We start from the raw sequence: 11,851 nt of genomic DNA on the forward strand, positions 1-11,851 counted from the left end.
CTCCTGTCTGTTCTTCCTCCTGCAGAGACAAAATACTGCCAAACAACGCGCTGACCAAGACGCTGACACTGGTGCCCTTGCTGGCCAACAATCGAGAGAGAAGGGGCCTGGCCCTAGACGGGAAGATCAAGCACGAGGACACCAACCTCGCCTCCAGCACCATGTGAGTCCTCGGGCCACCAATGGCCGGGGGCCTGCTCACGCCAGGCTGGCCGGGTCCGCCCCACTCGTCCCCTCACCCCATGGGCTCACAGGCACACCTGCCCCTGGGACGATGAGGTGTCACACCTGTGGGCTCTGGAGGCCGCCTTACCCTGTGTCAACCCCGCTCTGCTGGCTTCCCTCTGGCAGCTCCGGGAAGCTTTCTTCTCCCTTCCAGGAAGTGGGGCTGATGGTAGTGCCGATCGCACAGTGTGGTGGAAGGACCAAGGAGCCGGGCCTGCCACGCATGCGTGCTCCCCAGGTGCTGGCCGCAGCTTTTCTACAACATCGACAGCTGGCATAGTGCCCCGCGTACATAAACTGGGTCATGCAGTTGGCTTCATTCATTCGTTTCCATCAGGAAGGGGAAGGGGGGCAGAGATTAGTCCAGGGAAGATAAACACGGACCTGCCGGCTGGGTTCCGGTAGCAGAGCTGGCAAAGGCTGTGCCATGGAGCTCTGAAGTTGGCATCCATGGCTGCTGCTCCCCGCCACCCTGTCAGACTCCCATTCACGTGGGAGAGTTGGGGACCCTGAGGGTTCAGGGAAGGAGCCGAGACCCAGGCTCAAAGCCTGCTTGTCCCTGTCTTCCTGGTGATGAGCTGAGGGCTCCCTCCACGGCCCCAGAAGACCACCTCTGAGTCTGGCGTGTTTGATCCTGATGAGCCCTAGCTCAGTAGCTCACATTCTTCGAGACCAAGGGTGGGGGACGGAAAGCAGGTGAGAGCCAGAGGACTTTCTGGGGACGGTCTGCAGGCCATCGTGGTGGGTTCTCGAGCAACGTTTGAAAAGCCGAGGAGAGCCAATGTCAGGGACGCTGATCCCGGGATGAGCTTGTTCAGGGCGGAACCATCCCAACACGGCACTGCAGAAGTGCTTCGTGGCTTATGCCTCTGTCTACAGGCCTGTGTGCACCTCCACACCTTTATGAGAAAGGGATGTTTATGCTCATTTATGGATCAGGAAGTTGAGGTTGAGCCAGAGTGAGAGGCTTACCCAAAGTCGCCGGGTCGGTTAGTGGTGGAGAAAAGGTGGCCCCTCCCCAAGTTTCCCATTCTAGGAGGGTGGGGCGCAAGCTCCCTGGGCATCTCAGGCTCATGACAAAGCAGGTCCTGTCCCCAGCACAGGTAGCGTCAGCCCCAGGAGAGGGTGGGCTCTCACACCTGCTCCCCTACTTCTGCCTTTGCTGACACCCTCTGTCTACCAAGCACTTGGCCACCACCCACAATTCCACATGAAGCAATTTCGCCCTCTCACAGGGCTCTCCAGGGTTCTGTGAGCTGCTGGTGGTTCACTGCACTCCCACTTGGCACGGGCGTGGTGCTGGGTGTTGGGAACATGGAGCTGTCGGGGACAGTCGAGGTCCATCATGATCCCCTTTAACTAGGGCTCTGTGTACCGTGTCTGTGAACAGAGTCCAGGGAAGCGAGGCCCAGTGCTACCTGGCAGGTGTCTGGGAAGGCATCACAAGGCAGAGGTGGGCAGGGGGCTTCCACTTGAGGCCTTGGGGGCAAGAGAGAAAGAGGAGAACATTTGTGGAGCAGGTTAGTGTTTGGCAAGGTTGGCACATGGGGACCCTGGGGCATAATCAGTATGAGATAGCAAAGGCAGGCCAAGGCCAGCTCACGGGTTATCGGCCAAAGCTTGGCTCTGGGACAGCTCGTAGGCGGCAGAGCAGCCGGAGAGTTCAGAGAAGGGGCCTGGCACATGGGGGATAAGTCACGGAGGTGCTCCCGTGGCTGCCGGCGACGGCGGATGTGGCAGGCAGGCCACAGGGAGGAGCCGAGGAGGATGAGGTTTGAGCTCAGACTGCCAGGTGTGCGAGCGTCAGTGCAGCAGGAACACGGAGCAGGAGGGAGTGAGAGATGCAAGGATTCCTCCCATGCTGGCAGCCACCTCCCACCCCGCGCTGAGCGCAGGAAGCTCCAGAGCTTGGCGGCGTGGCCGAGTTCACCAGTTCTGCAGGAGGTGCCTCCGTGACAGTGCTGGAGAGAGCTGAGTGTTCCTCCCTCTGTGTCCCCCTGCTTCTCCTCCTCCCTTCCTGTCTGGACAGCATTAAGGAGGGCATTGACCGGACCGTCCTGGGGATCCTGGTGTCCTACCACATCAAGGTGAAGCTCACGGTGTCAGGGTGAGTGTTCCAGTGCCACCGCTTGGTCTGATCCATGTTTGTTTGTTTGTTTGTTTTTTAAGATTTATTTATTTGAAAGGTAGAGTTAGAATCTTCTATCCGCTAGTTCACTCCCCACGTGACCACAACCACCGGGGCTGGGCCAGGCCAAAGCCAGGAGCCAGGAACGCCATCCAGGTCTCCCACATGGATGGCAGGGGCCCACGTGCTTGGGCTACCTTCCACTGCTTTCCCTGGCACATTAGCAGGGAGCTGGATCAGAAGCAGAACAGCAGGGGCTTGGCCAGCATTCCTGTATCAGATGCCAGCTTTGCCAAGTGGCAGCTTAACCCACTGCACCACAATGCCAGTCCATCCTCCTTCCCCATTTTAGTTTCTGTTTATATGGAGGCAGAGAGAGATAAAGAGGGAGACAGAGACAGACATAGAGATATCTCCCATCTGTTGGCTCACTCCCAAAACGCCCACAACAGCCAGGGCCGAGACAGAACAAAAGCCAGGAGCTGGGAACTCAACCCAGGTCTCCCATGTGGGTGGCAGAGACAAAACCCCTGGCACCATCACGTGCTGCCTCCCAGGCACATGTTAGCAAGAACTGGAATGGAAGCAGAGCTGGAACTCCACCCCAGGCACCGTGACATGGGATGCAGGTGTCTCCAGTGAGATCTCTTAACTGCTGTGCCAAGCATCAGCTCCAGAGATCCCACGCATCCGGTTCCGTGATTCTGTTCGTGACTGTGATGTAACCCCATCACTCGGCAATCTCTTCTTCATACAAGAATGCTCATATCGAAGTTCCTGGTTCTAAGGAAATAGTTTGCCTTTTTTTTTTTTTTCCGCACTCAATTCCATCTATTGCTTTAGTCTCCATTGCCATGGACTCTGGCCTTTTACCTTGATGAATCTTGGCTAGTTGAGCCGTCCGAGGCAAGCCATGCAAGTATGCCTTCCACGTTTCTAAGTAGGGAAAGAGTTCTCTAAATTTTGGCCGGGGAAAGAAAATAGAGCATTGGTCCATTTTGCCAGTGGAGGTTCGTGTTTGTTGTGTTAATCAGAGTGGACGGTGCTTTCTTCCCTTTTCCCTGAGAGGATGGAGTTCCTTTTAGCAGTGAGAAAAGTGAACGGTGGGCACAGTCGGCCCTCCATTTCTGCAGGTTCCACCCCCACAGATTCAACCAACCATGGATCAAAAATATTTGAAAACAGAAACTGCATCAGTACTGAGCACGTACTGACTTTTTCCCTAAACAGTGCAGTGTAACAACCACTTACATAGAACTTACATTTTAGTAGCTATTATAAGTGATCCCTCTTATTATAAGAGGGCCGGCATTGTGGTGCCACAAGTTAAGCCACGCATGGCGCCAGCATCCTATGTCAGAGTGCCAGTTGGAGTCCCAGCTGCTCCACTTCCAATCCAGCTCCCCGCTCATGTACCTGTGAGGCAGCGGGTAATGGCCCATGTACAGGGGAGGATTGTGTAGGTTTTACGTACATGCTACAATATTTTATGGAAGGGACTCAAGTCTCCCCTGAGTGTGATGTTCCTGGTGTGGGGGTTTCCTGGAAGCCGTGGCCTGTGGATACCGACTGTGGCCAAGAAGCTCTGTTCTGTGGCTTATCCTTGAACGTGAGGGCTGGACCTGAGTGCTTCCTCTTATTAACGAGTCCTCTTGAGAAGGAGATGAAGCCACAAGCAGAGGACAGAACTGAAGCCGAATGTTGAGGGAAGTTGTGCGTTAGAGAGCATGGCACGCCCCGCTCTGAATGCTGGGAAATGAAGCCTGGCCCTGCCATGGAGTCACCACAGACATTGCTTTTCTTTCCTAGCCTTCTGGGAGACCTCACCTCCAGGTAAGCCTCTTCTCCTTCCTTCCTCCGCCCGATTCCAGGATGTGGAAGACAGTGAAGCCGGGCTTCCCAAACATCCCTGGGAAAGCTGCTTTCGGAGCGGCCCTGAAGCCTCGGCTGGCTGGCCTGAGCCCGGGCCGTTTCTTTGACACCAATGCTAGGCCTGCACTGGGCAGGGACACACACACACACGCACATGCACAACCAGAATCCTGGTACACTCCACGCAGCTCTCGCATGTATATGTTAAAATACACATGATGTAAAATTTTACCGTTTGACTTATTTTAGTGTGCATTGAGCATGTCTGCAATGTCACAGCCAGCGCCCCTCTCCAGTTCCAACCTCACACCCCTTAGATAGTCACTGTCATTCTCCCTTCCTGTAGCCCCTGGGAATCCCTTGTCCACCATGTGTCTCTATGGATCTGCCTGCATAGATGGAGTCAAACAGTAGCAGTGGCTCTCATGGTCGGTCTCCCTCACTCAGCACAAGGTCCGTGGCTCATCTGTGTCAGTGCCTCAGGCCTTCTCATGGCAGAGAAATGCTCCCTTGCCCACTCATCTGCTGACGGATGTTTGGGTTGCTTCTAGCTTTGGCAATGGCGAATAGTGGTGGCTGCCTTTTAAATCACACCCAAAAGCAGCAGCAAGTTAAGAAATGTTGGACTTGACCTGACGTACTTCTGCACCCCAGCTCTTACCATCCCCTTCCTCTCTTGGAACCAGGGCACACCTTTTCTCCTAGAGCCCGTGTGCACCTGGGTGGTGGTAAGCAGAGCGCACTGGCCACGGTCAGCCCTGAGGAGGAGGCAGGGCATCCTGGGGAGCAAGGAGCAGCCCTGGCTCGTCTCACCCTCTCCCCACCTTCCCGTTCTGCCTGTCTTGGGTTTCCCTTCTGCTCTCCTGCCTGAATTCCCTCCCCCCACCTCCCAGCCCTTTCTGCATCGTCCCAGAGCCCAGTTTGGACGTCAGTGGGCTCTGCGCTTCTGCGTTCTGCCAGTTGGCAATGCACTGCCCTGGGCACAGCCCACCAGCCTCATGTAGATTCAGAATGGTGCACACTGGGGCACAGAATACCCCTGAAAGCTGCCCTGGCTGCAGGACCTCACCTCTGCTCACCCCACAATGCCCGGGCGGCACAGTAATACACGGGAGCCTGGGAGCCTGAAAACACCGGCGGCCCCAGCCGTGCCCCAGTGACGTTTCCGGACCACGTTCCAGGGAATACGGTTAACATTCCTACTCGACCATTTCTGGATTTCGGTTCTGTTTTGTTTTTAATTCCAGTGAATTGTCTTTTAGTTTAGAGTGGAATCTCTGCAGCCTCAGTGCTTTGCTGTGGGAGTCACAGTTGTGTGTGTGTACACGCACGTGTGCATGCACACGTGTGTGCTTGTGTGTACACGTGTGTGCGCTTGCGTATACATGTGTGTGCTCACATGTGTTCTCACTCGTGTCTCTTTCTTCTCCAGTGAAGTGGCCACAGAGGTGCCATTCCGCCTCATGCACCCCCAGCCTGAAGACCCAGGTCAGTCATCCACCAGGATTCATTCCTGCTCCCTCCCTAGCCTTTCCTGACCCTGAACCTAACCCTGAGCGTGCGCGTGGCCAGCCTGGATGGGACGGCTGCCCTGTTCTGCGCCAGGTGGCTTGTCCCCTGGCAGTGTGTGTGTGCAGGGCCAGGCAGCCTGGCTCTGGGAGGGGCCAATCGCGTGAGGTTTTATTGGGAGTGATGGGAAGGCAGTGGCTCTGTTAGTCAAGAGTCCCCCTTTTAGGTTGGGAGAAGTGGAAGATGATGTAGGTGACAAGTCACTCTGGCTGCCCAAGGCTTTTGCATTTCATTTGGAAACAAAAGGCCTCCTGCTTCATTTGCTAGCATCAACAGTTAAAAGATGAGAAGTGTTTTTGACAGCAATGGTTGTGATGAGGACACAGAACGCACTAGGAAAGAGGGCCAAAGCACCAAGTTCATTGGGATTGAAAATTCATGGCTCCTGTGTGTCCATGAAGTGAAGCAAAGGTTGTGCAACTCGGTGAACACAGCAAAAACTGCTGCACCGTGTGCAACAGTGGGGGGCACGTCACGGTATGCGAATTAGAACTCAACAGAACTCTGAAGAAAGGTAGACAAGGCAGTGGAAGCAGCATAGCTACTGGAGGTAGAAATCTCAAAATTCTGACCGGCGCCGTGGCTTAACAGGCTAATCCTCCACCTTGCGGCGCCGGCACACCGGGTTCTAGTCCCGGTTGGGGCACCGGATTCTATCCCGGTTGACCCTCTTCCAGGCCAGCTCTCTGCTATGGCCCGGGAAGGCAGTGGAGGATGGCCCAAGTCCTTGGGCCCTGCACCCGCATGGGAGACCAGGAGAAGCACCTGGCTCCTGGCTTCGGATCAGCACAAAGCACTCGCCGCAGCGGCCATTGGAGGGTGAACCAACGGCAAAAGGAAGACCTTTCTCTCTGTCTCTCTCTCTCACTATCCACTCTGCCTGTCAAAAAAAAAAAAAAAAGAGTAAAAGAAAAAAAAAATTCTGAGAAAAAGTCCCCGCCAGGTGTTCAGGCACCTTAGTGGCAGGAAGGAAAACAGCCTGCCCGAATCAGAACTCAGCTGGGTGAGGGGTTTGGTGCCGCAGGTCAAGCTGCACTTGCAATGCCTGCATCCCACACGGGAGTGTCTGGTCCCCATCCCAGCTCCTCTGCTTCCAAGCCAGCTTCCTGCTAATGCACACCCGGAGGCAGCAGGACTTGGACCTCTGCCACCCCCATGGGTGACCCAGATGGAGTTCTGGCTCCTGACTTTGGCCTGGTGCAGCCCCGGCTGTTGTGGATATTCGAGGAGTGAGCTGGTGGATGGGAGATACCTCTCTTTGTCTCTGCCTTTCAAAAAAAAAAAAAAAACTTTAAATTTAAAAAAAGAGCTCTCAATAGCTAAATTTTTAAAAAGATTTATTTATTTATTTGAAAGAGTTACAGAGGAGAGGCAGAGAGAGAGAAGGAAAGGAAGAGAGAGAGAGAGAGAGAGAGAGAGAGAGAGAAGAAAAGAGAAGAGAAGGAAAGGAAAGAAAAGAGAAAAAATAAAAGAAAAGAAAAAGCTAGCTTCCATTAGCTGTCTCACTTCTCAAATGGCTGCAATGGCCGGAGCTGGGCCAATCCGAAGCCAGGAGCCAGGAGCTTCTTCTGGGTCTCTCACACGGGTGCAGGGAGCCAAGCACTTGGGCCATCTTCTGCTGCTTTCCCAGGCCATTAGCAGGGAGCTGGATTGGAAGTGGAGCACCTGGGTCTTGAACTGACACCTATGTAGGATGCCGGCACCACAGGCTGTGGCTTTACCCAGTACACCACAGCGCTGGCCCCAATAACTAAATGTTTTTAAATAAAGACTATTTTAAGCACCAGTGATATAAGTAAGCAGGGTCTGTTTTTCTCATATTTTATAAAAGCCTTTTCTAATGAAATGACATTTAAATATGAGAATGAACGCCTCTTTTTATTTTAGTTTTTGTCTCAAAATATTTTGTGTGAAAGCATCTTTTCCAAATAATTTAGATTCAAACCCTCAGAACACTTTGCCAAAACCTTCCCTTGGGGAAAAAACACAGTCCAGCCATACGTTCTTAATTCATCTGTGTTTGTATCAGTAAAGTACCCTTTTTTAAACTGTGAGCTGAGGGTGCTTTCTGGTTCTTTTCAAGGACATTAGAAAGGTAGTCACCGGGGCAGGTGTCATAGCTGGTGCTGGGTTGTTTTCGGGAAGTTTGAACAGACTTCACAGCCTCATTTGGGAGGAGTGGAGTTATTCTTCCCCATACGTTTCATGTTCCAGTCATTACGTCCCTTATGACGAGCATCTCACCATGTTGAGGGGAAACAGTGTGAAATTTCAGGACAAATCACGATGTGCTGGTTTCCAGAGATTTCTGAGCCACCCGGTCTCAGAGCTCCTCTCTTCCCTGCCTGGCTCCTGGCGCTCGGCAGTGTGGGCAGGAGAAAGCCTGAGCTGGAGTGATGCCCCAGGGCCCAGGCGCTGGGCGGCTGATGATCACTGTGGACGCCCTGCCCGGTCTGCACGGCCCCTGCCGAGAGCACCTCGGTGGGACCCAGGGCGCCCATGCGGTCCCTCCTCGTGTCTGCCTCTTCAAGGCCGAGGGTGCACTTGCCCCGCTAAGCACACCAGCGTTTCTTGCCAGGGGACGTGTGGCCGAATCATCCTCTCTAGAGCCTGGTGGCCCTCCCAGACGCTCGCTGTCCACTGCTGGCTTCTGGGTGGGCCTGAGACACAAGAGCAGTGGCTCACCATCCCACCCCTGCTGCGCTCCCCCCAAACCTCGGTAGTCCTTTAACCACACCAGTACTTTATCAGCTGGGCCGAACACTCTGAGAAAAGACGCTCAAATTGCTCCATGTGATGCATGGGCAGAAAAACATAAGCCAACCCCAAAAGATCAATGCATGTACAGCAACTAAAAACCGAGGGGCTGTGGTGGTCCCCAGGCTTCAGGGCACACGGCGCCCCTGGGGGCACTGGTACACATCCAGTGCTAGACCTGACGGTGGTATGTGGTGACCTCAGCTACCTAAAGATAGCAATGCGTGTAGCCACGATGCAGCATCTATGCTAACCGCTCTCTCTCTCTCTCTCTCTCTCTCTCTCTCTCTCTGCCTCCCGGCCCCGGACCTACAGCCAAGGAAAGGTGAGCCACTGCAGTGCCCGCCCTGAGATCCGTGTCTGTGACTTTTCCCCTCCCTTGCAAGCCCTATCTGAGTCTCTTTGGCCCCAAGCAGGTCCCGAGGGCACACATAGTCGTCCTGGGTGTGTCTGCTCGCCCTGTGGGTGCTCGGGTTCACTCTCATTTCTGTCTGATGAGGAAAGCGGTGTGGCTCCCTATTCCAGCTCAAGGAAAGCCTTGACTGGTGCAAAAGCAAACAAGAAAAGATCAAAAATCTCTTCTTGCTCCAGATTTCGCCTTCAGCATCAAAGAGCGAGCAGTGATCAAAATGCTGTCCCCCTTCTCTTAGTTTTCAGGATGAAAACCTGGTTTTCGAGGAGTTTGCTCGCCAAAATCTGAAAGACACAGGAGAAACCGAGGAAGGAAAGAAGCAAGAGGCCGTCAACGATGACTGACCGCGCCAGCTCTTTTGTCGCGGACGGACGCCTGTCGTCCCAGTGCCGGGAGCCCCGCGCCGCAGGGAGCCCTGTAGAGTTCCTCCTGCTGAATGCCGGGCAGGAGCCGTCCTCCCAGAAATAAAGTGTGTCTGTCCTCCCCTGCTGTGCGGCGGGCTGGCTTGCTGGGGACACAGAGCTGGTGCCGTATAGGGGCTGCCTTTAGGGTCCCTGGAGTGTGTGTGTGTGGGGGGGCAAGTCAGCATCTAGAAGGGAGGCCAGCCCCCCACCCAGATGGCCAGCGCTGGCCCCTCAAGGCCAGAAGGTACCACGTGTCCACCTGGTGCAGCCTTGGTGTGGCTGTGGCTTCCGCAGGGGTCCTGGTCTAAGCTGTCTGGAAAGGTGTGGTGGGGGGAGGCAGGTTTCTAATTCCCTGAGCAGACCCAGGTGCAGGGCTCCAAGAAGACCCCCGGAGGGGAAGGGGCCCAGAACAGGCGTGGGCAGAAATGCTGTTGTCCCCTTTGGGGCCCGCGTCCCTGTTTTAGTTCTGTGTCCTCACTGGAGTTTCCATTGGATTTGAGCGATGAGATTGGCCGTGGTGACCTCCCTGTGGGGAGAAGGGTGAGAGGCCCTGGGGCAGTCCGACAGCCGAGCTGAAGGAGGAACAGACCTGCTGCGCCAGGGCTGGGCAGAGACCAGAGAAGCGGCAGGGCCTAGCCGGGTGCGCAGAGGCCGGCTCTCTGGAGGGCGTTCCTGGGACTCCACAGCAAACGCTGCAGTGTCTGCAGCTCCAGGTTGTGGTCCCCGGAAGGAGAATTCCACGGCTTAGCACCTGCTGGCTCAACACCCTATGGGCAAGCCCAGCCTGGGGATGTGTTGTCCCAAAGGGGTTCATTTTTTGGGCTTCCTGGTTAGGGTGCTTCCCTGAGGGGAGAAGGGTGGAGCTGACATGGGCTGGTGGGGGAGGGGATAATGGAGGTGATTCCAGGGCCCTTTCTGTCACAGGGCTCCTTCCTGGTTGGTGTCCCTACTCTGATGGCAGAGATGGCCTGGGGGACGTGCAGGCTCTGGCCCTTGCTTTAAGGGAGCGGGGTAAAAGCGGGTTGGCGATTTTGCCATGGTTCAACCCTTTCACAGAAGGTATGGGGGTCACGGGTCAGGTGTCCCCTTGGGATCAGCCTTCTGGGACCAAGAGCAGGCTCAGCAGAGGGCTGGATGGGTGTGGGCTCCACACATGCCAAGGCTTCAACACCAGGGGTGCCTGCCAGGATCCCAGGCTGGTTCGCGCCCTAGGATGTAGACAAGGAGGTTCACCTGGGACCTTGGATGGGCCCCGCTGTAGAGAAACAGGATGTGGGCCTGTGAGCTGATGCTGCAGCATCCGGGTCTTGGCAGGGCTGGAACATGGATGGTAAAGGGCTAGACACGGTTTCATTCTTCTCTCTCATGCTCAGGGGACAGCACGTTGCCACTGCAGCCCATATCCAGCTCGCAGGACACCCGGAGGGACGATCAGGGTGGCACGGTCCTCAGGGGACTTCCAAGTCTGTCCCCTGCATGCCGAGCCTTCCCCCTGCCCCTGGCCACAGGCATACACAGGCCTGACATGTTCAGCTCCTGCTGGAGCTCTGGGATCCTGCCCTGCAGTGCCTGGTGAGAGGACCAGCCCATTGGTTCCTGCATTGCTTGACCCCAGGACATCCTAAGTCAGGGTGGACGTTAATAGGCCCGACCTTTGCAACTCTGTGGGTGGGACAGCCGGAGGGGCGGGCTGGAAGACCAATCCCTGGAGACCAGAGATCAGACCAACCCTTGCCCTGCAAGTTATTTTGGTGACCAAGCGTCCTGAAACAGACCCGCAGGTGCCGGCTTGTTTATGGCCTGCAGCTGGCCACCCTGGGGAGGGGGTGGGGGCAGGAAGTGAGTAGCCAGCTGCCCCGGGCGGGGTGGGGAAGCTTGGCTTGGCTCAGCTCAGCTTGGCCTGCACGTTTGCCCGTGGCTTCTGCTGGTGCACAGCAGATAGGAAATCTGAGTGCACACTGCACACGAAGTGGGGGGGTTTTCAGAGCAGGTGCAGGGCCAGAAATGGGGTACAAAGGAGCTGAAGGTGCTGCCTAGAGAAAATGGGGCCTTGCAGTGGAGGATGGCCCAAGTACTTGGGCCCTGCACCCCATGGGAGACCAGGATAAGTACCTGGCTCCTGCCATCGGAACAGCGCGGTGCGCTGGCCACAGCGCGCCAACCGCGGCGGCCATTGGAGGGTGAACCAATGGCAAAAGGAAGACCTTTCTCTCTGTCTCTCTCTCACTGTCCACTCTGCCTGTCAAAAAAAAAAAAAAAAAAAAAAGAGAAAAGAAAAGAAAATGGGGCCTCAGAACTTCGGACAAAGTTTGTCAACCTAAGGGTGAGAGAAGCAGGAATTCTGGCCTTGTTAGGTCGGTACTGTCATCCCCATGTGTCAGATGAGGAAACCGTAGATTGGAGGGGTTAGGTCCCTGATGCAAGGTCACATGGCCAATGAGAACAGAGGCTTGATCTCCGGTTTCCCCAGGTCTAGAACCAGAC

The 11,851-nt window shown here is 55.3% G+C and overlaps 1 protein-coding gene across 1 annotated transcript in view; it reads left to right on the forward strand.

The window, feature by feature from the left end:
* The window catches only part of SAG (S-antigen visual arrestin), a 32,594-nt gene extending 23,287 nt beyond the window's left edge, over positions 1–9,307 (forward strand). The window contains exons 10-15 of the mRNA XM_062197486.1: positions 26–163; positions 2,255–2,332; positions 4,163–4,186; positions 5,658–5,713; positions 8,867–8,876; positions 9,202–9,307. Coding sequence (XP_062053470.1) covers positions 26–163; positions 2,255–2,332; positions 4,163–4,186; positions 5,658–5,713; positions 8,867–8,876; positions 9,202–9,307 — 412 coding nt within the window. The remainder of the gene's footprint in view (positions 1–25; positions 164–2,254; positions 2,333–4,162; positions 4,187–5,657; positions 5,714–8,866; positions 8,877–9,201) is intronic.
* Positions 9,308–11,851: the final 2,544 nt, after the last annotated feature.

This window comes from Lepus europaeus, chromosome 1, assembly GCF_033115175.1.
Source record: "Lepus europaeus isolate LE1 chromosome 1, mLepTim1.pri, whole genome shotgun sequence".
NCBI classification, from domain to species: domain Eukaryota; kingdom Metazoa; phylum Chordata; class Mammalia; order Lagomorpha; family Leporidae; genus Lepus; species Lepus europaeus.